Source organism: Manis javanica, chromosome 3 (assembly GCF_040802235.1).
Source record: "Manis javanica isolate MJ-LG chromosome 3, MJ_LKY, whole genome shotgun sequence".
NCBI classification, from domain to species: domain Eukaryota; kingdom Metazoa; phylum Chordata; class Mammalia; order Pholidota; family Manidae; genus Manis; species Manis javanica.
In genome coordinates this window covers 57,425,133-57,451,052 of record NC_133158.1, presented here as the reverse complement: position 1 = coordinate 57,451,052, position 25,920 = coordinate 57,425,133, and the positions used below count along the sequence as shown (strand labels likewise).

The 25,920-nt window shown below is 43.4% G+C and overlaps 1 protein-coding gene across 20 annotated transcripts in view; it reads left to right on the top strand.

Moving 5' to 3' along the window:
- The window catches only part of KALRN (kalirin RhoGEF kinase), a 654,582-nt gene that overhangs the window by 191,431 nt on the left and 437,231 nt on the right, over positions 1-25,920 (top strand). For all 20 annotated transcript variants that reach the window (XM_073231508.1, XM_073231507.1, XM_073231506.1 and 17 more), the window contains exon 3: positions 1,918-2,032. In XM_073231508.1, the coding sequence (XP_073087609.1) occupies positions 1,918-2,032 (115 nt within the window). The remainder of the gene's footprint in view (positions 1-1,917; positions 2,033-25,920) is intronic.

The window sequence follows — 25,920 nt, the reverse complement described above, 5'->3', positions numbered from 1 at the left end:
CTCTCAATCTCTCCCAGGCTTCCTCATTCCCCCTCTCCTGCCATCTGGAACTTTCCCCAGCCATGATTATGAAACTCCTGTCTCCAAGGGCAGAACTGGCTCTAGCTTGAGAGACAGTGCCAGTAGCCTTCTAAACCCCTTATTTAGCCTTTGCCAGTCAAACCAGCATTGGCTCTGCATGTTCCCACAGCTCTGTTAAAGTACCTGTGAAAGGTCATGAGTAAAGGCAACAGCTGCCATTAGAATCATCTAAGAGTGGAAATCCTTAAGGTGTCAGGCTGGAGGGGAAGGTTGGGGGTGTGGGAGATCCTCCCAGCCTCTGGGAAACCTTCCATTTAAATCCTCCTGTTTCCTTTTCCTCATGTGGAAGGCAGTTGGGAGGTGGGAACTATTTCCAGGGCAGATGAGTTGGGGGTGGCCATCCATTCAGAGAACCAGGGCCCATGGTACAGAAGGTCTGGAGCTGGGGGCCCAGGCCCACTTCTATGGTATTTCTATATAACTCTGCCCTGGCTTGGAGCTGGGGCAGGGGTTTGGGGGTGCAGGGGGATAGGGCTGTCGCCGAAACATTTTTTCACCAGGACAAGTCTCTCATTGGCTCTGATCTTATTTGATCATTTTCTCCTTGCAGACTCCTTATTTCCTCTGCAAGAGTATCCTGGAATGAATTGGATGTTGTTTGTTGAGCCTCCTCTCTGTATGGCTTCTGGACCCCCCAGTTGGAGGGAAACATTATCCATGAACTCATCCTTGGGGGGGCGTCTAGGAGGCTCTGCCTTTCCTTAGAAGAGATTCTTCTTCAGAGGACTGGGCTTCAGCTTCTTTTCCAGTATTGGTGATGGCCAAGCAAACCCTCTTCCTTTTTGCATTAGTTCTCCTTGTGGTTCTTGCTCTGAAAGATGTCATATGGCTGCCTCAGTTGTGTGTGGGACGGGGAGTCTGTGATCATGACACGGGGGTTCTTGGTGTGATAGCCAATGCCCTTGAGGACATTGTTGCTATACCTTAGCTTTATTCCCATCTAACCCTCCTGAGGAACTTGATCTTGCTTCCTAATCACCACACCTACTAGTGAATACATTTTTAAATCATAGAATAAATAGTGAGTGGAAAGTTTGGAAAATAGAGGAAAGAAAAAGCAACCATGTAAAATCCCAGCCTGCTAATACGAACAATGATCATCATTTCAGTATACTACTCCCAGTTTTTTTATCATGATATTTAGAAAACATTTGTAACCATAGTGTGCAACTATGCATTTGCAGTGAATAAGACCTTGAGCATCCTTATTGCCAACAAAGATTCATGTGCCCACCTGGCAGGCTGGAGTGACAGGTGGCACTTCAGGCAGGCAGGCAAGGGGTATATCCTTGGCTGTGTAGAAAATTTTTCTATGGAACTAAAAACCTCCAGCAATGGTGTCCTGGATGGGTGCTTCAAGGGCTTCTCACCATGGTAGTCAGGTAATCCTGAGCCCTCCCACCTCACAGAAGTAGGCAAAGAGAAGTGCATTGGAAGTGTACACTTTCCAATAAAGTGTACAGTAAAGACTGTACACTTTCTACAGCTTGTTTTCTCAGTAAGAGCAGTTACTGCCACCTCCCTTATCATCTCATCCATAGAAAGTTTTACTTCTTTACTTTTCTCAGAGCTTCCCCATGTGCCAGCTCATTAGTCCTTGCAGCAGCCCCATAATATGCTCATCGTCATGTCCATCTGCATCTTGCAGATGAAGCATCAAAGAAGTCAAAAGACTTACCCAAGGTCACATGTTACCTATACCTAAACCCCATGGCCTTGTCCTAAGTAGTAATTGGATTTCTGCCTGCTTCCTCCAGCACCCAGAAGGAATTCTTTTCCCTCTATGACACACTTTCTGGTTGGTGTTCTTAAGATCCCTCTTCTTCCTCCCTGCAGGGGGCCGTGATAAGCGAGGTGGACCCATCCTGACTTTCCCTGCTCGCAGCAATCATGACAGAATAAGACAGGAAGACCTGCGGAAACTCGTGACCTATTTGGCCAGCGTGCCAAGGTAAGGTGAAGGGGAATGTCCACAGGGAAGGGAAGCGGGGAGCTGGGCTGATGCAAGTGAGTTGGAATAGGTCTGTATCCCTGCCAGATGCCTTGTTGATGCTGCCCGTGGAGTGGATTCTAGTTATTCCTGGAACATCGTCATCCATTGTTCACCTCATTCCCATCACTCCCATTGTTACCACTGAGATTCATATGAATGAAGTGGGAGCTGGAAGTGGGAACCATGGGCAGAGGTGAAGGTCCCAGGGAAAGAGAACCAGGACAGGGCCTAGAACAGGAGTCAGCGTGGCCTGGAAGAGAATGAAAGGAAGCTGCTATTTACTTTAAGGAAATGGGAACTTGGGCTGATTCTACCCTGCCTTATCCTTAATGGATTATTTTCAAAACCTCTGGCCTGTGAATGTTTGTGGCTTTGAAGTTTGGGGCAAATAACTCCACTTGTATCATTCAGATAGTGGCAGCCCTGGGGTCAGTCTAAGTCATGCATTTTTCAATGCAGTAATACTGCCCCCAAGGGGGATGAAAATTGGTTCTTGGGGGTAGCAAAAACTTGCTTTTTTATAAATTAAGCACAGATACATACAGTATGTAAACAGATATACTGTTTATTCATGGTATTAAAATTTCATTGGGTGGGACGATTAAGGAAAAATGTTTAAAAAAAAGCTCTCTAGGACTGGTGATAATTTTTTTTTTTGAGAGGACAGCTCTCATATTTATTGATCGAATGGTTGTTAACAACAATAAAATTCTGTATAGGGGACTTAATGCACAATCATTAATCAACCCCAAACCTAATTCTCAACAGTCTCCAGTCTTCTGAAGCATAATGAACAAGTTCTTACATGGTAAACAAATTCTTACATAGTGAATAAGTTCTTACATGGTGAACGGTGCAAGGGCAGTCATATCACAGAAACTTTTGGTTTTGATCACACATCATGAACTATAAACAATCAAGTCAGATATGATTATTCATTTGATTTTTACACTTGATTTATATGTGAATCCCACATTTCTCCCTTATTATTATTATTATTTTTAAATAAAATGCTGAAGTGGTAGGTAGATGCAAGATAAAGGTAGAAAACCTAATTCAGTGCTGTAAGAGTGCAGGTGTGTGCCTATAGACTAAGTATTAATCCAAGCTAGACAAGGGCAACAAAACATCCACAGATGCAGAAGATTTCTCTCAAAACAGGGGGGGTGAGGTTCTAAGCCTCCCCTCTATTGATCCCCAATTTCTCACCTGATGGCCCCCCTGCGACTGTGCCTGTCTTAGGTTGTTCCTCGCTTGAGGAATCTTACCCGTCTCTGGCTGGGCTGGTGATAATTTTTTAAAAGATTAAGAAACATTGGTTTCTGAGTGTTTCTAGTTGGTGCTGTCCACAGCGGTGGGTGGAGAGAGACATGTCAAGGAGATGGTCTCTATCTTTCAAGAAGGGAGAAGTGAAGCCTTTGTCTAGTCAGAGACATAGAATGTGAGAACTGGAAGAGCTCTGAGAAGTAATCTAGGCAAGTGCATGTTATGATCTGCTTAGGAAACAGGGTTGATATGGGATGAGAGTTCCTCATAGGGTGCAGTGGCAGCGGTTGGCTTGCAATTCAGCCTTCCTGACTCCTGCCCCAATGCTCTTCCCATCCTTGCTTTTGGCCATCAAGAACTCTGTTCTCTGTCTCCTAGGAGGGCTGGGGCCTGTCAAGTGTTCGTTGTGGCAAATAAGAAGTGGTGCCTTGGGCTTTCAAAACCTTCATCTTGTCTCTACACATTTTATAGGAGAATTAGTAAATTGTAGAGAGAAGCTATATATTCAGCTCTGTCTTTGCTGGGAGACCTTGGATAATTATCGAAGGTGCTGATTAAGTTCTTGAAGCAGGTGTCAAATGAGGCAAGCACTACATTTGGAAGAGCTACAGGGAAGACAAATGTAAAAAGATTGATGGATGGTGATGGGCAGGTGGCAATGGGGATTTAAAAGCAGTCATCAAATGCTTGGAAGGATGTTAAATACAATGGGAGGCCCTGAAGAGCTCTAAGCAGGAGGCTATGAACAAATGATGTCTGTCAAATAGAGTTTTGTTTTTTGTTTTTTTTTTCTTGTATCATATCCATCAGGGGTCAGAAAAGAGAGAAAAGGTCTTAAGCTCCAAGGAAAGGTATTTGGATTATTTCCAAAGAAGAATGTATAAACTTTGAGTGCATGAGACTTTGAATGAAAAATATAATAGAATTTTTTTTTCTGGAAGTCTTTATACAGAAGAAATATTCCCCCCTGTCTTGGAGGCAAGGAGATGGACTAAATAACCAATGATTGATGTGGGTAATTTAGCAATTTAGCCATCTCAGGGCTAAGCAGTTTTAAAAGCACCTTTCCCAAGTATACTACTAACAGGCATAAAACCTGGCATTTTCTAAAGCAATTTACAAGAAAAGTTTTCATGGGGACCCATGACTGGCTTTCATTACTTTTAGAGCCAGAAGAAATTGGGATCCCAAGAGATATGAAGGGTACATTTTTCTCTCTGGAATGTTTATCACATCCCTGCAGCTAATGCATGCTCATCTTTTCTTTATAATAGAAGGTAAAAGAATTGGAAGAACACTTTTCTTCTTTCTGATTGATTAAACAAAGATGGGACAGAATAGATAGGAAGTAATTAAAAAGGAAAAGATTTCTGTTGGGTAAAAAGGAACAAAACCCAAGAGGGGCTGAGAGGAAGGTCATGAAAAAGGAGAAACAATACATTATCATTGAGGGAACATATAGATGCAGGTTCTCTGATTCTCAAAGGGTGATCACAGGCATTGGCTTCTGTCCTGAGAACAGAAAAGGTTCTTCACAGGTTTTGTCAGGTGAGAGATAAGAATCCTATTGTCACCTTTATGGGAAGAATTGTTCTGGGATGCCTGCTGCTATTGTCCTGAGGGGCCTGTGTTCATTAAGGTTGTGAGTACCTGGCAGGCTGCAGAGTTTGCCAACCAGCCATGCCCATCCATTACCTCCCAATTCTCTTGGTCATAAGTTCACACATGATGACTATTGGAAGCAAAACCTGGAACAGAATTGTCCTAAAGACAGTGAAGTTGGGGGAGGGAAACCGAAGAACTTAGTGAGTCAGATAGTGTTTGCCACTCTTCTGCTTAGTCATGGCTCTGGGAAAGAAGGGAAACTATGGAAATGATTAACTAGATTAGGTAGATGACAGATGACAAGAAATGATCTATTCTGGTCATGGCCCAGGAGGCTAAAAAGACAGACTCCTTTGGGACCTATTCATTTATTCATGTATTTATTCATTCTTTTTTATTTAATAAAAAATATTTAGAGCCTCTATATACCAGGCAGATTGAGTATTCACAGTGAGAAGGAACAGATATTTTGAAAAAGTTAGGGAAAACCTGGGGTGTTTCAAGGTATTTCCCTACCCAGTGCCAAACCAGTGACCATCAGGCAGATGATCCAGCCAGCAAAATACAGGCAAATAAGGACCAGTAGGTGATGAAAGAGAATCCCAGAATCTAAGGAACCGGTGATCTTGATGGCCCTTTCCAGCACCATTGTAGAACAGATGATAAAACAGGTGGTTGTGACAATTTATAAATGTGGGAAGAAATTGTCTCATTATACCCTGTGAAGTCCTGGTCACAGCTGGACCACTGTGTTCAATTCCGCAACACTGAGCTCTGCCAGGCCCATTTTAAGAACTACATTGACCAGTGAGATTGTCAGGGGAGCAGCACATTAAGAGATCCACAAACTGTGTCTGCACAATTGACAGATTGAAGGATGTTTTCTGGCAGGAGGAAAAAAATGGAAGAAAAATAATTGCTAACTTCAAGTGGTAAGAGAGAAGAGAGCAGGCCCGCAGAGGAGGGAACAGGCACAGTCTCTGTTACATCAGTGGTTTGAAGGTAGAGCAGGACTTTGAAGGGAAGACAGAACCTGCCCATGTGGGAGCTGTCCAGCAGTAGTGCCACTGCCTCTGGAGAAGGAGCTTCTTGAGTCTAGGGACCGGATGACCTCCTGTTAGGATGGGGAGGAATTCCTGCATGGGGCTGGGTTAGATAATTTCAGAAACATTTCTGCCCTGAATTTTGTGTTTCTATGATACTGGGAAAAAAACATGTATCATAAAATCTAGGAGCACAAAACAGAATATTACCACCCCCACCAACATACTGTCCCTTTCTCAGGGTCCCTAAATAGGGCGTGGAATTTTGTTTCAGGTTTTGTCTACATTTTAAAGTCTACGAGAACAGCTTTTCAGACCCTCTGGACTTGGGGTGGGAATTTTGGGCCACCACTTGGGACCAAGGATCATCCTTAGGGTGTGAGTTTGGAACAGTCTCAGTTACTCTTTTGGGATCCATCTCGGCCCGAAATGAGTCCTTTCCAACTTTCTTTCTTGTTTCTGATGAGTTGGAGCATCCATCTGTTGGGTCCTCTCCAAGCTTTCTATCATTTTGTTTTGAGGAATCATAGAATATCAGGGTAAGAAAGGGCCTTAAAATCTTAAATAATTCAACTTCTTAACAACTCCATTCACTCAATTCAACAAATATTTGTTGAGTGCCTACTGTAAGCTGGGGCCTGGATAGGGACCTTGGTGAGTTCTCATGTAATTTTTTCTGACTGTCATCTATTCTACATTTATCTAGCATGTTTATCCTTCTGGCCTATTATCTGATTGCAGTTACTTGTACATGAAGGGGGTGGAAAGGAAATACTCAGATACAATCAACTGATGAATGTCCCTAGAAATTGAGAGACAAGATAGAAAATCTAGCCTGAGAGTAAACAATTGCCCAGGCAGAGCTTACAGGGTGGATAATCTACCCACTGATTTTTGGGAGTTGATCAAATGCTTGAAAGAAGAATATCAAAGCACCAGTTTTTAGCCCCTTGATGTATCTGCCACTTAACTCTGCTCTTAGCAGCATGGCTGAGATGGTAAGTGTTCTGGCAAGGAATGCAGGTGTCATATTGGTGAGGAAAGATAACAAGAAATTAAGATGGGATATTCTGTAATGCCAGTCAAACAAAGGTGCCAGTATTCAGTTTATTATTTGATAACATTTGCTCTTTCTCTACTGATTTTAGCAAGATATAAATTGGGCTTATAGCCAGTACTGGCTTTGTGCAGCAACACCAGAAAATAGAAATAAGCAGAGAAAGCCAGGAAGACAGTTAAAAGATGAGGACATAAAAACTGCAAGGGTGTCCTCCCACTGTATTCAGCATGAACGAGCCCAAGCTATCCAAACTGTCATCACTGAATGCATGTTGTTGTAAGGGCCTGTCATCACTGAATGTGTGTTGTTGGCATCCTGCCCTTTGCTCTGGGATCATCAATTAAAGGAGGATGCGGGGAGTAGTGATGGAAGGTCCATAAAATAGGACCAATGAGAACATTGGCCTAAAACATACCTTTTCAGATTCATTTTAAATTAATTTTGTTGCTTATGTATAGAGGCTTATCATTTCTATTACAGTTCCCACATTCTACACAAATTTCTCAGCACTATCAGTTAAGTGTCTCTATTGTTAGCTGTGTGTAACACAAGCCTCGAAAGCAAATAGTGCTCTACTCTGCTACTAAGGAACACAAAATCACATCACCGTTGCTAGTGGTCAGCTTCCTTGAACTGTGCAGACCGTCACAGCAAAGGGAAGAGAGGCATCTTAGGAGAGACAGAAGATACTGGGTCAGACCCACCACTTCTCAGTCAGGAAACACGTGTCCACTCACCCTGGGTAATCTGAGAAGAGTTTAATGAAAGGACAGCTTACATGATGCAGGCAAGGGACCAGTTATCCAGGGCTAGAAACAGGAGGAAGGGGACACATTGCTACTTCTAGGCCTGTAAGAGCAAGGTGAGGAGCAGTTCCTAGAATCCAGAGAGAGACAGCTGTGTGAGAGGAGCTGGGGCCTTTGGTGGAGAGAGGTCAAGCCACTCGTGATTTCATGATGGGGTAAGGGGATTGATATTCCTCCTTCACTGCCCTCCATTTCTCTGACCTCTTGTCATTGTTTGTCACTGACCGGATGCGACTGAAGCCAGGTGATGGGGAGCCTCACGACGCAGTCCCTGTGCGGTCGGCCTCCCAGGGCATTGGGTAGAAGGGAGAAAGTAAGAATGGACATGGAGGGACGAATGGGTGACCTTTGGTACAGGGTGAGACTTTGGGCATATTACTCAATATTCTTGAGTCCAGTATTTTGACTTTATTTTGGGAAAAGAATGTCCATCTCACAAGGATGTGTGGGGAAATTATATAGCAATTTCTCTGTAGCCCCCAGGGACTCAGTACTTGTTAGTCTGTCTCCTGAATACAAGTATATATGCACACATTTGTATAGTAATATTTGCAATATATGAAGGAATTAACGTATATGGAAGTTATGAAGCTTAATAGTAAAGTGCACACCTGAGAGCCCACCCCCCAACTTCAGAACATCACCTCTGTGCTTGAAGCTACCTGTGACTCCTCCCTACCCTGTCTCTCTCATTTCCTCCAGGAATAACCACTATTCTGAGTTTTGTCTTTATCCATCTCTTTCTTTTTTCATATAGTTTACCATATTTTTTCATAAATGATACATTGTTTTGCTTTGCCTATTTTTTGAGCTTTATAAAAACCATGTTGTACCATATGTAGTTTTCTTTGACTGGCTTTTCCATGATATGCAAAAACATGGATGAATTTTCAAACATGGTTTTGAGTGTGAAGAAAGCACTCAATGCTTCCAACTTCTGGAACTGATCTACTAAGTGATGAATACATGCTAGCCATTATTAATGTGTTTAACCTATTGTACTGTGATAAGTATTTTGCATGCATAACTTAATTTTTATGGCACTTTGAAATATGTATTATTATTCCTGTGTTACATAGGAGGAAAGTGAGGCTCAGAGAGGTTAGGTACTTGCCTATGGGTATGCAGCCAATATATTTGGAGCCATATGGTCTAGCAGCACATCTTGAGCTTTCATCCTCTGAAGAGATGAGGGGGCCAGAGGGAGGGAGGTGGTAGTAATGGAGTGAGGGGACAGATTTGGGAAGAGAAGGAAGGTAACTCCTAAGGATGGGCTAAGAATTGGATTGAAATAGGACCATGGAAGCGCATGGTAAGAAGATGAGGGGGCAGACAGCTGTAATGATAATGGGCAGTGACAGTCTGTGCATCAAACCTGGTTTCTCTAAGGTTTTCTTTGGGTTCTAAGTGTCAAGGTTGCTGCATGCAGGGATTGCAGTGGTGATTGCCTCAAGCCTAGGCTCCTACTGGCTTGAGGGCAGCAATGGTGACTGTGGGTGTGCAGGACAATAGAGGTGGCAGGGCAGATGCCTCAGATTTCCTCCCTCAGTCATTGCTGTGCAGTTTTAGATGTGAAAACACTGCTCATCTGTGGATGATAGTCAACTATGCCTTAGTGACCAAACACCACCAAGAGATGTAGCGAAAAAGCAAAAGCACTTAAGACCATGGAAACTATATAAAGAGATGAGTGAAAGACTGTCAGTAGCAGGGACCATGATGTAAAGCCTGGATTGGTGGGTGTGATCTCTACTGTATTCCAGGGATGGTAGTCCTGTTCAGTTTCCGTGGGTCTGTGATGTTTTTTTCAGCCACCTGCCTGGTTCTATTTTCTGCTCTGGCATCAGAAGCACAATTCTGGCATTAGTTAGTAGTCAGCCAATAGCATTTTGAAATTGGTTCACTTCCTTGTCCATGCCAACTGCTGGACTTAGCATGTCTGTGCCTGCTCAGTCCTGATGGAAACCCATGTGTGTGGCAGAGGGAACACCAGCCATGATGCCTCAAATGCAGAGACAAGCATTTGTGATTTCCCGGGGAAAAATAACCTGGATAATCTGAGGCAGAAACCATGCGTCATGAAGTAACTGTGAGAGCCCAGTTATTCCAGGGGCGAGTACCTGCCTTTAGGTGATAAATCCAGGACCCAACATTGGAGAAAAGAATTCCTGATGGAGAGGAGGTGTTGGCTGTCCTTCACATATGTCCTCAACATGACCTTTAGAAGGGACTTTGACTTGGTGGGAGTGAAATTATAGACTGATAAATTAGTAAAGAGTGGGCTTAAGGAAAAACATTGATCCTGGAAATTTTGCTGGGAATTTCAGCCCAGGAAGGATGAACCCTGGAACCACTCCCCCTTAGGAGAAGACCTGTGCATGCTTGCTGACAAATTTCCTCACCTGTCAAATAGGCCTAAAGATATCATCAAACACAGTGGTGGTGAGGATCACACGAGAATACATGCATGGTACTAGCCCAGGACTGGGCACATAGAAGGAGCCGGGGGCAAACAGCAGTTTCTTTTCCCGCTTGAAAGTAGGGACCTCGTTTTGACACTTGTCCTTCATTGTCCCTAGCATTGCTTTGTCAAAGTCAAGGTTAGGGAGATGGTTAAGGTTAGCATTATCACAAGTAGGAATAGTAACAGTAAGGTCAGTAACACCCTAGCAGGCCCACAATAAATACTGATGAAAGACTATATATTCCTAATAGTGTGAAAAAGTTAAAGTCTTGACCTCTTTTATTAGAAAAGCATTTCTTTACTATAGAAAAGAAGTGCAAAAATATAAAGAATTAAAAATAATACTTGTAACTGTACCATTTAGACATAATAACAATTAATATGCTGACATATTTTCTTCCTGTCTTTTTTTTCTGTAGAGCTTTGAACTGTATTGTTTATTTAATTTTCCTTTTTGTTTTATTTCACTTTACATCATACTGTAATATTATCTTAGCATTAAAAACTTTATGCATCATAATGTGTCTTGGGATACAGTCTATTTAAATTAACCTATCAGTAGATATCTAATATCTGTCATCTCATTTCCAAAACTTCATTGCTATAAATAACTCTCAGTAAACATCTTTGTTATAAATGTAGATTTGGGCAATTTTAGACCTTTTTTTCAAGCTGGTGATACACATTGCCAAATTGCTTTCCAAATTTCCCAATTTATATTTCTGTATGCCTTGCCTTAGACTTCCAAGTCTCTCCATTTCTCCTATTTAAGTTTATTTGCTCATCATTTCCCAGGCCCCTCTGTGCAAACATTGTTATCACCACCATCAAGAAACCTTAAATTAGGGCCATCTGTTATGCAGTTGATCCTGATCCTGGATATGAAGAGAGTAAAGGATTTGGTCGAAGGGCCTGCCCTTTAGGTCTCCCAGGTTAGGATTCTTTTACTTTCCCAAACTAAAGTTTCTTAATGGGGACTATACATTAAAGTTCAGATCTGATGAAATCTGGAAAGACTGAATTGTTTTTTGCCCTTGGCGTCTTTCTAGTTTTGCCTCCGGATGTGTTTCAGCTCCTTGGCTGGGTCGTGCCATCATTCCTGGCTGGCCATGGAATGGTTGTTAGCCTCCCTGTGCTCGTCTGAGCTGTGGTCCTTAACTGCCTTCCAGCTTGGGTCTCCTTGGAGTTTGTCTCTGGCAGCAGTATTAACTGAGCCTCTAGCTTAGGTGCGGCCTTTTTCTTTCCGTTTTAGGCCCCTGAAGGCTACAGTTCACCAACAGCAGGCCGATTAGAAAGCTGACATTTTTGGTGCCACCTTGATTAGGTTAATTTCAACAGGTCAGGTGAAACAAGTCCCGGTACCTTCAGGTAATTCTGAAATTTATGCTAGGGAAACAGGATGATTTAAATTTAGTTCAGACTCATTTGTCTGAAATGTTGGAAATAAGGGAGTTCTCTGAATATAGATGTTGGAGAGACAGCCTAGCACTGGGGAAGAAGGATGTACTTTTCACTTGGTGGGTTCCAGATTTGGGGCTGTTTCTCCCACTTCCACCATATGATCATTTTCATCTGTCATCAGTTAGGTCTTATCATGTGTCCTTCACTGGCGTTTGGAGTTGTGTACATTTTACGCATATTTTGCACACTGACACTAATTTTTTATTATATACACTCTGGCAAGTTAGGAATGCTGCCACCAGGTGGTGGAGTACTCAGCTCGGCGGCCCAAAAAGACATAGATGGGTTTTGTCAGGGACTCCAAATGATAATGTGCTGCTTTTCTTACTCATTAGACCTTGGACTTTCCAGGCTTCATTTAAAAAATTTTAGTGAAACACTGAAACTTGAGTAAACACTAAGCAACAATTATTTTTCCTCAACTACAGAATAGGTTTAATATAATCTTAGAGAAATATCCAATAAAATAAAATTTGTGAAAATATTTAGTCTAGGTATGTAATAATTACAAATTGAAATTGAGAACTTCATAAAGATGCTATTTTGGAAGGGAAAATGCCTAAATAAAATGGTATGTCTAAGCCAATTCTTAACATTTTTTACAAAATAAAATCTTTCTTAAAATTAAAAGAAAAAAGTCCTTCCTGTTAGTTTATCTTCAGTCTTAGGTAGATTTGGAGTCCCAAAGCCTGAAGCATACTTATCTCTTGGAACTTCCACTGGCTCCTTCACTGTTTTCATAAGCCACAAACGCTGAAATAAAAGCTCTAATTTGTCTTTTCAAACCTTCCCTTTCAGACAATATTTTCTTTCTCTGAACATGAAAGGCAAGAACAAGAAAAATACCATTTCTAGGCCTTTTGTTGCTGAGAGTATAACCCTAGTGAATACATTTACCAGTTGCAGAAAATTTCTGCACCAGTTTGCCATTGTTGCTTTTACTAAAAGAATGATGTCTCTCCTCCTTGCCTGTTCCACTCCATCTTATCTCTTCTTGGATTGCTTTAGATAAAAAGACTTCTTAATTTCTTTCTTAAAAGTCCAGCATCACCTAAGCAGAACAAAATACTTTGAACAAAATTTGAAAAAGACTTTTAAATCTAGAAAACTCATCACATAGTGGTGATGGCCTCTTCTATAAGTTCTGATTGTCCACAAGGCTTTCTCCCAAATAGATGGCGAACCTCTTGAGGGCCATTGGGATGGTGGGTCTTTTTGGGTGGGTGAGGTTGCAGAGCAGCACCTTGAAAACAGAGTGAATTTCATTAGACTGGGAGCTCCCCTAGGGAAAAGGCCAGTATCTCACTCCCAGACCTCTCAGGGGCCAAGGCGAGGCTCTCTCTTCCATACATGAAGTCACCGAGCCCAGACCCAGGCCTCCTTCAGGATCTCTTTCCTCTGTAAGGTGCTGTATCCACAAGGGATGCCCAGGCCTGGGTGAGTAGACTGGCTTTGTGGCAGAGGGAAGGCAGAGCCCTCTGCCAGAGGACAGAGCTTAAAGGAGCATGTGAGGGAACTGGAAGTGGACTGTTTCACCAAGGAGAAGTGTTCCTGTTTCTATATTGAGCAAGTGTGACTGCCAGCCACATTTCTCCTGGAACCCAGACAGGAGCACTTCATCAGAGCCATGGTGACTCAGCCAGGACAAATGCTTCTTTGGGTAATTTACTGGATGATCCAAGTGTGCATCTTGATGATCTCGCTCATCTTAACGTTTCTTCCGGAGCCTCCCCTCTCCCTGCTCCCCATCCATTTTAGGTGAGGTAAGGACCAGCCGTGGTTTTGAGAGTAACTCAAAAACCCCAAAACTTGTACGTTTTTCTCCCTGTCATCTCTCAAACTATCCTGTGCTGTCCTGAGCTGGAATTTCATCTGTTCCCATCGTTAGTAATTCATGTGCCATGCTTTGCACAGAAATTCCTCTTGGCCTGGTGCAAGGTCTAAACACAGTGCTGTGACATGCCCCACCCTGACTCCTTGCCCAGGAAGAGAAGGTCCACTCATCTCTAGACTGTTTTCCTTTGTGAGAAACTCAGGCTTCGCTACCCATTTGCTGAAGCAAAACTGTTTTGGACTTGAAAGAAGGCAGGAACCATTCTCCCCACACCCCGACAGCCCAGGCCTGACTAATGGACTGACTGTTCTATCAGAATGCCTGCAAATAAGTCCAGGTTTAATTTTGCACACATGCAAGACAGTTGTTTAGTTCTTACATACACACCAACTTAGAGAGAATGGTCTAATAATACTCTGGTCTTTTCAGGCTGTCCCTGAACTTGCAGGCTAATGAGGGATGACACAGTTCTTGCTCCAGGAAGATTTGCAGTCTGTTTAAAGTTCTAGGAACCAGTGGAGAAGTCAAAACTGAAAGTTTTCAAGGCAGTGGTTAAACAGGTATACCAGTTAAATGGACTTAATCCAAGAAAATCTGTCCTGGATTTTAAAAGAAGTAGCTGGATTAGAATCCTGGAATCAAAGGAAGGAAGGAATTACAGAGGTAGCCAGGCTAGCCGCTTCACTTTAAAAGGGTTGAATGCTGTCCAGACAATGTGGTGACATGCCCAGGGCCACCCCACTGGCCAGTTGCTACAACCCTGCATTGCCCCTGACATAGACAGAACTGTGGAACAGCTGGTGGCCCCCAGGGCAGCACTACACTCACACATGAGCCCTCAGAGCCTCTGAGCTAGCTGTGGGTGGGGACAAAGACCCATTAGAGCCCTGCCTGTGTAGTTTCAAGTTCCAAACATGTCCCCTCTCAGGTCTCCTCTGTCTCGCTCTCCATGACTGCACTTGCTGCGCCCAGGCTCCCAGTCCGGCCTGAGCCATCACATGGTTTTACCTCCATGTAAATCACAGGGATGTCATCAGTATTGGCGGGGAGGAAGGCTGGCTGCAGAGTGAGGGTGCCTGCCCTTTGGGAAGGGGCATGCTGTGCTGATAAAGAGCAGTAGCATGCCCATGAGGTGACTGCCTGAGGGGTAGCTGAGGGTGTCTGTGTTGGTGGGTGTGCTTGGTAGGTGTCTGTGTGTGCTGTAGGCAAATGGCATCAGGCATTCAAGAAAGTGAACGTTACTTGAGGAGGAGAGAGGAAAGAGTGGAGATGTGTGCAGGTGTGTTTTGGCCCAAAATTGTTTCCTGAAGGAAATTTGTGGTTTATTAATGTGGGTTCTACCTGCCCTGCCTGGAAACTGAGCCCCTTCAGAGACTGGGGAATCCGTGAGAGGGTGGGAGAGGCAGGGATACTGCAAGAGGAGGAGGAAGAGTAGTGATGGCAACAGGGATTGGGGCAAGCCAGGAGAAACTGCTCTGGCTTCTCGGGGCAGCCCTGGCTGGGCGGCACGGTGCACAGCACACCACTGTGGCTCTCAGCTTAGCTCCATCTTTCTTGGAAAGCTCCCAGTGTCTCATGTAGACTGAGGCACTGTGGTTAGACGGGTCACAGTTTAGGAATGTGGACTCAATTTTGGTCTGCTACTCAAAGATGTGTGAACAGTGCTTATAATAACTTTTTCTTAAGTTAAAAGATGGCTTGTTTTTCATGCAGTGTGACTGTGGAAGAAAGAAGGGGGAGGTGGAGAATGCTCCAGGAGTGTGGCCCTGAGTCCGTTGGGGATGGGCTGAGGAAGGCGGAGGGCCCTGCGGAAGAGAAGGATGATCGGCTGTGTGATGCAGCTGGGAAACAGGAGAGGAGCTGTTGTTTTGGAAATGGGTCTGTCAGTTTCCATCCCAGCACCCCTGAACCTGCCCCTCTGCCACCATCCCACTCTGGCCAGCCAACCCGGGAGTTTCTGAGCAATTTTTTCTAGCTAAGAGTAGCTCCTTCCAAATGCCCTGCCCCCAGGCAAGTCTGATTTAAAAATCATGGTCTATTTGGTGAATGGAAGTCGTGTTTCAGAGCCTATGAGACTGAAACATGACATGCTGATTGCAAACACACCAGGGTTTATGCAGCTGACTCAGGCTGGTGCCTCTGAGGTGGCCATCCTTTACAGGGCTGCATACTTTCACCTCGGTCCTCCTGTCATCCGTGCCATTTTAGGTACTCCCTGGAAATTCCCTTCAGCCTGTGGCATTCTCTTTTGAGTATTTGCATGATGGCAAATGTTTATTCTTTCTGAGCAGACTTGAATCTTACAGAATGTTTGGTTTAAAGATGGCATGAAGGACAAGTCAGTATTGCAAATACAGGGGTCCTGCTGTGTTTTTTTTAGACTACAGGACCTATCACTTATGGCCATACCTGGGGATGCAAGGAGTAATCTTGGGGCTTGAATCTGTGCGATTTAATATTTTTGCAGTGTTCAGGGGTTGGGGAAAGAGAATCATCCATATGCCTGCCTCAAGCACATTTGCAAGCAGAGTTTTTGTTTGTTTAAACAGCTTCATTTGGGTAGAGTTACGTAGTAGACTTGAAAGAGGTGAAAGTGGCAACTTTCCTTATTTGGCTTCCAGTGTAAGGTTTCCCTGGGACTCTGACTGGGGCAAGAGTTGGTGAAGAACTGTCAAGGAGGAATTCCTAAGCCTGGGAATGGGCAAGCAAATCTCCAGAACCTTTACATAGTAATACTTAATTACGGTTGTACATTTGAATCAGCAAGGAACTTATAAACACTACCGAGCCCAATCCCAGACCAATTAGTCAGAGTCTCCCCACTTCCAGAGGAGGAACTGAGGCTCTAATTTAGGATAAAGCATCATCTTTGTCCTTTGCCCCCCAGCCCTAGCATCATAAGTCAGAGGTGCAGAAGCAAAAAGATGTGTTTTTAAATAGGTAGAAAACACACAAATTCTTTGGAGTAATCATGAACCTGGAAAGTGGACTGAGAGTGTCTTCCAGTAAACAAAACAAAATAAAACATACAAAAACATCTGGATGGATTAACATGGACCCTCTGGAGGCCTTGATGGGAGCTGGATCATATCATGAAAGAAAGCCAGCTGATGGTGGACAGTCACCTGTAAGGCTGCCAACAGAGGTATGCAACAGGCAAGAGCCCCTCCCACCTCTCTGAGCTCCTCTCTCCTGCCCTTGGCCATCTGACCACCCAGGAGCCCTCCACATTTGAAGGATGAGTTTGCGAACTATCTGGGCGGGCAGATAGTCATTCACTGTGCAACATTCCCTAGAGAGTGGCTCAGTTCTCTATAAGGCACTGTCTCCTCCAGTGTTCTTTTTACTGCTTCTGATTATACCAGATAGAAAGCTTAAAGCAAGTGCTAATGAGTCCTTAACACTTTTCTTTAACACTTGCCTGTTTCTGGTTGTTTAGAAAGTGGGTGTGGTATGGTTTGGGGCCATCAGCAGAGAGCTGCTTTTAGAATGGCAATATGGAGCAGAAAACAGGTTAACACAGATCAGAGCGATGCATAAACGACTGAAAACCTAGGTTCTACAGCCAAAGACTCTCCACGGACGACATGGCAGGAGAACTCAGACACAAGTGGGTCAGGGGAATCATTATCTCTTCAGAACTCCAGGCCCCTTCCTTCCTCTTCAAATTCTGAATAGAGAATTCAGCTCATGAAATGATTTCAAGGAGCCATGGCTACAGCACAGTTCTAGGGAAAAATGTGAAGTGGGTGACTTGTTGGGGCTACTCTTCCTTCCGCCCTTTGCTGGTTTCTGTCTGCTTGCAGTGAACCTCTCCAGGTGTTAAAGCCTGTCCATGCACCGTAGTTGGGGCTTCTCCAGGCATCCTTCCATATAGTCATGCACTGGCAGTCCTGCTTGCACAAGTAGGGCCAGCACTGTGTGCGTGTGTGTGTGTGCACGTGTGTGTGCATGCAGGGCCCGTGCTGCCCTCAAGCAGGGAGTGCTTTACTTGCTTTGTGCTTCCTTCTCGTCGCCCATTCCTCAGTGAGCAGTCTAGCCCTCTACCCTGAATTTATCACCTTTCCTGGACAACTTAGTGAATAGGTCTGATCTGAAAGTTACTCCTACTCCATCTCAGCCCGAGCACTGGGCCTCCTGGGCCCTCACACTAGGCCTCTGATAACCCAGACTGCGCACACTCTGCAGCTAGCACCGTGAGCAGCCCCCAGCGGACACACTAAGCAGAAACGCTTCCACCTAGCCTTGTGTGCTGGGCAGTGCCCACTGTGCATCTCTGCTCCCCCACTGCCATCAGGATGGATTGATGTTATATTTATTCCAGCAGCTGTTTCAGGTGAGTGCTGGGTACCCATAGATATGGGTAAGTCTCAGGTGGCATCACAGGAGCTGAGGTAAACTGTCTCTCTGCTGCCCAAGCACAGTGGAAACTGGGGAGGATGGTCCTCATTCCTAGGGAAGAGGCTTTAGTACTCAACACAGGATACCCCTGGGCTTGCAAACCAGAGAATTTGATGTCCGGGAGGAGTTTTTTTTCTCTCAGTTTCAGAGTTTTCGTAGATTAATAGAAACCGTGAAGCAGGAAGATTGACACCTGGATGTCTCACCCAAATGGCCATAACATCCACCCAGCTGTTTGAACCCAAGTCACTTACCTCTCTGGAACTGGCTGCCCTCAGCTCCAAAATGAACGGTTAGAAGGAATAAGCATTAAAGTTTCTTCAACTCAAGCATTCTGTGTCTCTCTGAGGCAAGGTAGCATGACAGATACTAGAATCAACCAGAACAGATTGAGATACTGATTTTGCCTCTTCCTGGTGACTTTTAGCAACTTACTAAACCTCTCTGAACCTCAGTTTCCTCAGAGGCAGGGTCGGATAATAATAGCGGTTAATAGTAAGTTTCATGTGAGGAATAATAAGATAATGCATATGAAGTGCTTAGCAACATAGATTCTCATGTGATCAGTAAAATTAACTTTTATTACTAATATATGCATATGTCCCATTTTTATCGAAAACAGCTGCTCCAAGTTTGGAGAGTTTAAGCCTCCCCCAAAGACACTTGAAAGCATTGCAACAGTGAAACTGTGCCTAATAAAACCACTTTGGGGGAATGGGTTCAGTAACAGGCTGCTAAATTGTGACCTCTGTTAGGCATGGGGGCCCACCAGGAGGACAGAGAGTCACTGTAGCAAGCATATTCTTTGGTTCCTCACCACCCACCACTGAGACCCTCCACAACTGGACCAATCAGACCTGGGACAGCCCTCAAAGAGTCAGGAGCAACTCGGGGCATCAGGATGTGGGCAAGACCTATGAAAACCCAGAGAGAACCCAGGACTTGTCCAGAAGCTTCAGATGAGGCCGCCAGGTCAGAAGCAGAAACTCCACAATGACTTCATGGTAATTTAGAAGTAGAGAGGGACAACCAGGAAGGCAGGTCTCCAGCAGGTGTCTGGTTGAGTACAGACAGACTGGGGAGTGCAGCTGCCAGGTCCTTCAGAAAAAGCCTCCCTAGGCAAAGAGAGAGGAACTCAGTTTTTGCAAAAAAGAACCAGAGAAATACACTGCAAGGTCAGAACTCCTCCCAAGCCTGTGCTTACAATAAATAACTCCATTCGAGGGAGCATGCAGCTGGAGAAAGAAAGAAATGCTAACATTTTTGACAGGCTCTTATGTAGCATAGCTGTTGGTTCATCTTGCAAACATTGTTCTGGCTATACAGTTGTTTGTAACTACTGTTTATAAATGCCTGTTCTAAATCTGATTTAGACAAGTGAGTATCATTAAACTCACAAACCACACCTAAGAGAGTGTAGGTGTTGTCCTTAGATCACCCCATGAGACTCCTGGGCCTCATCCCAGACTGATTTTCATCAGAATATCTAAAAAGTGTCCCCCAAATCAGTATTTTAAAACAAGTGTCCTAGGTGACCATGAAAGTCACTGTAGTTTGAAAAGCATTTGCAAAAAGTGGTGCAAAGGCTTTTTTGAGATAGCTCAGGCTTGCTGAGTGAAAATAGCCCCACTGACATGTAATGAACAAAAGAGTAAATGGTCTAGAAGTGAGGACAAGAGATATCAACCATCTGGTCATTCAATATACATTTATGATCTGGACCTGAGAACTCCTGAGAGTCTATGGAACAGTTCACAACTCAGTTTGAAGGGACTATAAGTTATCACAGAGGGTGAGAAGCTGGCCAAGGGGATCCAGATCTCCAGCCCCAGATGGGAATGTGGGTAGGGGGATGGGGCAATGCTTGCGTTCTCCCTCTAAAGGAGGTGAAGATGGGGAGGGTGACTCACCTGCCTTTCCTATCCTTAGTGAATTTGAAGGCCTGGTGCACCAAACTTCACCTTGCTGTGCTCCCATCCCCACCATACATGGTACAAAATTCTGCCCCTGGAAATTTAATTTGGGCCAAGAAATATCATTTGAAAGGTAAATTACCTAAAGGGAGAAGGAAAGCTCCCTGTTTGTTATTTTCCAGTGTGAACTGGTTTGCTCTACCTGCTCCCTATCTTAGCACACTGAGAGGAAAAGAGGCCTGGGCATGGAGGCTTGGGGGACAGGCAGACTGGGGAGCCATGGCGTGCGGCTTGGGGTAGCCAAAGAGCAGTGTGCAGACCCTGGTTGCTCTAGAATTGGGGAGACAGGGCCAGGGGCTGGGAGTGCACCAAAATCAACTTCTGATGGCTTTGACATTTCCTCTAATCATCTCAGAGGTCAACTAGGGCGACTGTTTCCCTGCCTCGCCCAGTTCCTACCCTAGCGCTCCACTGAAACTGCTCTGGCCATTGGGACCAAGGCCTCTTAGATGATAAATGCAATAGTTCTGACCTCAGCTAATGACCTACCTCTCTGTAGCATTCCACACAGCATTCCTCCTTGAAATCCTTTCCTCTCTGATTTGACTTTACTCCTCTCCTGGTTTCTCTAACCTCTCTGCATTTTTTTTCTCAGGCTCATCTACTTTCATCTCCCATCTCTTAAACATTGATATTCCCATCTATCCTTGACTCAGAAGATGATTCTTTTCACTTTACTTGTTTTCATTGGATGATTTCACTCAGTTCTGTGCATATCTACCACCACTGCTCATGGGTTTATTCATTCAGCAAATGTTATTGAATACCTACTATGTGCCAGGCACTGGGTGACTCCCAAGTCAAAATTTGCAACCCAGATTTATTTCTCTTTTAATCTCCAGACCATATATCAAATTGCCTTTAGAATTTCATATATATGTGTGAAGTTCATATATGTATGTCTTACATTGTATTTCTAGAGACAGAGATTCAGGAGCAAATGATTTAGGAAGGGTTTTCTCTTCAGGAAGAACTTCTAAGAGTGGGAGAAGCGGAGTAGCAAAGGGGAAGGACTGAGGAAGGATGCGATCTCAGATGATGTCCAGCCAGAGACAGACCCGGGCACTGAGGAGGCTCTAGAACGTAGGTCGCACTTCAGAGTTACTCTGTCTTGAGATAGTGGGTCTGAGCCTTGGCACCCCTGTATAAGAGGCACTGGTCCCCTGGAGTGGGGGTATAACCACCCACGTGTCTCTTGGAGAAGTGGCACCTGTCACCCAGAGGAGCCAGTCAAGTTTCCAGAGATAGGCTCGGGAGTAATGAAGGGGGCTTAGTGGTCAATAAAGGGGCCTTGGGTGGGCAGTGTCCCCTATAGCAGCTGAGACTTACTTACACAGTACAGATTTTGTGCCCGGCACCCTTGTAAGTGCTTTCTGTGTATTAACAGACTTAATCTTTAAAATAACTCTGTAATGTAGTTACTGTTATTTATGTTTTACAATGAAGGAACTGAGGTGTAGAGTTAAAATCAACTTGTCTAAGGTTCCTCAGTAAGTGATGATGGAGCCAGATTCAGAATGAGGAAGGTTGGCTCTAGATTCCTTACCCTTAACTGCTACCAAAACTTCCTCAGTGTATTGCATTTTAGCACACGCATCCGGCCCTGGGAATCCAGCTGTGACATTAATACAAAATTCCCTGCCCTCACTGAGGTTACTTTCCAGTGAGGGTAGGTGGACAATAAATGAGTAAGTAAAATATACTATCCAGATGGTAGTAAGTGCTAAGGACAAAAATAAATCAGGAAAGGGAGGGTGGGATGACAGCTGTGGCTTTAAATAGGGCAGCCCAAGCAAGACTTCACTTAGGAGGCATTTTAGCAAAGATCCAAAGGAGGTGGCTTCTCTGCTGCTCTTGCCACTCCCTCTGGCTGACCCTGCTTTAAGCTTCTACACAGCTGTAGGGTAACCCTTCCAAATGCCTTGATCATGTTCCTTTCCCAAATGATTCCCTTCAGTGGTATCTCATTGCCATTAGGATAAATCAAGCTCTCCTGATTTGAGTCCTGCTTCCACTCATGCTTCTTCTCTAGAAGGCCTGCTTTTAACATTGTGATGCCCAAGAAAAGAATATAAATGGAAATCCACATAACCTATATCTAAAATTTGAAAAGTAATATAGCAAGCAACATATTGTTAAATAAAATGTGTTCTACCTTTCTACCTTGACAAATGTATGTTCATAGTGATCTAGGAGACCAACTTTAGATTTAGATTTCTTGGAGATTGGCCCCAGCCCATGCTCTGCCTCCTTCTCTGCCCACTCTCTTCTATTGCCAGCTTCATGCAAGCATGTGGACACCTTAGCTCACACATCCATGTTCTAGCCACATTTTTGCAAATAGCAGCCCTTTGCCACCTCTCAGGACTAGGGGTGCTCATGCTGGTGGTGTTACTTGTCCTTGAGAATTGGACCTAGGAAAGAAGTACACATGGGCCTAGGAAGTAGGCTAAGGGCCCTTTGGGCAGAGAATTTTAGGGTTTCAGGTACCAGGAGCTTGATCTAGCATTGGGTTGGCGGCAGCACAGACTCTGTGGTAAGTCTCCTTGTTCCCTGTGTGAGGGGTGCAGGAGGAGGGTTGGAGCCCAGAATAAGGCTCGCTAAAGCACTCAGGACTGCATTCTCTCATCACTCTGCCATTTACTCTCATGCCCAAACCGAAATGAATTACTTGAACTTTCTCAATATACCATGTTCTTTTGCTTCTGTGATTCTGTGATTTTGCACAGACCGTGAATAGAGGTCATCCACTTGGATTCCTTGCCCTAATTTCCTGTGAGCTCCCTAACCAATCCCCTCACGACTGACCCTTAACCTTACTCCCAGTCACAAAACACCACACATTATGGGTATACAGTGGTGTGTAATATGATATAGTGACCTGAGTGTGGGCTTTAAAGTCCTGGTTTTGACACTTTTTTAGCCACTTACTACTTATGTGACCTTAGGCAAATTCTGTACCTCAATTTCATCATCTCTTACCTTGAGATAACCATGTTAAATTTATAATTGTGACAATAAAATAAAATGACATAAGTCAAGTGCCCAACTACAGTCCTTGCATAGAGTAAACACTGCTTGAAAGTTCTTTTTCCTCTTCCAGCTTTGTTGCTTACTTGAGACCAAACACACAAAGTGTCTTGGGAGAATAGCTATTTTCACAGAAAGAGGCCAATTACGTTAGCTCTCTGCATTCATCCCTTGGGACTCTTTCCCATCTCCTGGGCTAGTGAGAACTTCCTAAGCAATATTAGTACCTGATTTCTACTTTGAGTTGTCAGAAATTATTAGTTAATAGTGTTTAAGCTGCTACTGATCACCATATTAGGTACTGGGATAGTTAAACTCCCAACTTTTGGTAGCAATGCTGACTATTTATTGTTAGGGATGGAGATTTCTCATGTCAGATAACTAATAGAACAGTGATAGAGCCTCAGGAACAGGCAAAACCCTCAGCTACTTGCAGTGCCTGACATAAGAGGCCATACAACAAATGTGAGTCAAGCAAAATGAAACTTAAGTGTGATGGGGAAAGCCATTAAACCTCAGTAGAAAAATGAATAAAAGTAATGATTAGGCTAGTCACAGAAGAAATACTTGTAAGCCAATAACCTATAGCTAGTAATCCAAGAAATGAAAATTTAAAGGAATGCAATCTTTTTCCTAGTAAATGGGCAAAGATGTAAAAAGTTCTATGACCAGTGCTTATAAGGATACACTAAGAGGCAGTGGTGTGCTCAGGCATTGCTGGTAGACATCTAAGTTGGTAAGCCTTTCTGTAAAGCAGTATAGAGAATGATTAAATAAGGTAGTTATAAAGAATGGACTAACAGCTGCCAAAGGGAAAAGGTCTGGGGAGGATGGGTGGGAAGGGAGGGATAAGGGGATTAAGGGGCATTATGATTAGCACACATAATGTGGCAGAGGGAACACAGGGAAGGCAGTATAGCACAGAGAAGACAAGTAGTGACTCTGTAGTGTCTTACTATGCTGATGGACGGTGACTGTAATGGGGTATGTGGTGGGGACTTGATAATGGGGGGGAATCTAGTAATCACAATGTTGCTCATGTGATTCTATATTAATGATACCATAATAAAAAAAATGAAAAAAAAATAATAAGAGTCTACTATACAAACTTGTATTAAATGGAAAAATTCTTAGCATAGTTTGAACACATTGTAAGTGCTCAATAAATGGGTTGTTATTATTTAAAAAAAATAAGGTAGGTATAGGTATAAAATGGACTATGTGTCATTAAGCATAACTGTTTCAAGGAAGTTTTAGACATGAGAAAAAATGGTTATAGTGAAAAATGGAACACTATGCAGTATGAAAAGTACATGCACAAAAAGACCAGAAGGAAAAAGGCCAGAGTATTATAAATTCCTACCATTAGCTCCTCTTATACAAATCTTTGAATATTTCAATTTTTCTATAATTAGTTTCTCATAATGGGAAAGAAAATCTGAAATTTAAGAAAAAGTCTTGTTGCTTTCAGACAATAGGACAGAAAAAATTATTTATGGAAGACTCTGGCCACTTGTTGGCTCAGTAAGTATCAGAGGAGAAGAGGCAACTCCTTTCCTTTGGGATGCAGTATTTGGGGAGAAACAAAAGACACAGCCTTCCTCTTATGCTGAGTCCAGTCCTTTGTATCAACAAGAAGAGATGGAAAGAGTCTCCTTGCGTGGGTAGTCTTAACTGGGAGGTCTAAGTAAGCTGCCTTATGCTTGAAGCACTCACATAATCACAGAAGCTCTGGTCTCCTCACCGGTCTGTGACATTCACACTCTGGTTGAGATTTGAGAATGAAGCCTGAAAAGGGGTTTTGTTTCCTTTTGTGGCCTTAATCCTCCAACCCTGGCCTTACCTCCAATAGCTGTAAATGATTGACATGTGATGGTGCACATCTGTGGGTCTTGCAACCTGCACAGTGTGCACAGAGGTTTAAACAAGTACAATTTGGGAAATAGGAAATTAAGTGAAATACCCCAAGAAAATACTACACCAGTGTTTACATAAAAATGTGAATTAACCAAGGTTTATTTTGAGTTATAAAATAAATATATAGGTTAAATAAACCAACAAGGATAGAAGGAAAGACCCCTAACTACCAAAACACAGACTTTCTTTCAAACTGAGATATTATAACTATTTTGACCTTCATTTTTTTTTCTTTTGGTTCTTAGGAGTTATAGTTAAAGTTCAAGTGTTTAAATAAACTTTGCTACTTAATAAGTTATAAAGCAACATCTAGATTCACTTAGTCTGATTATTTTTTGATTTTCAAGATGGTCACTATCACTTCTTCTGACCTTGATTTCAAGAGACATTTCCCTTCCCTGAAGTTCCTGAAACATGTCTTTTTATACTCTGAGCATATAACACAAGTCCATGGAGACAACTGGACTGTACCCACAGTTCTGATCATCTGTACCTTGCCCATCTCAGAATAATCAGCATGATGCAGCAGCCTGATTTTTTTTCAAAAAGTCAACATACATTTTGAACTATAGGTAGTATATCTTATATACAGTGGTGATATTATGTTACTAATACTTTGTGTAATATATCTAATCAATTGACAGATCAGCCTAGAGCCCTTTATTGAAAAAGATTATTTCCCAGTTTGTGTTCAGTGGTAAAGTGCATCAGTGCTTGCCTTGATGTAAGCACAGGGGTCAGCACTCATACCAAGGACTTTCCATCTAAGATTTAAGAGTAACAGGGTCCCTGTCTTTAGAGAGCTTATATTCAAATTGGGAAAGCATGATTCATCCCAGACACGAGAGGAAGAAAAAAACTAAAAGAAAACTAAATGCAACTGTGAATACTAGCTAATAAGCATCCCAACAAGTACAGTTGCCTTTAGTGAAGGCTGAGTTATTTGCCAAGTGCTGGGACAAGTCAGAATGCCCTCGGTCAAATGG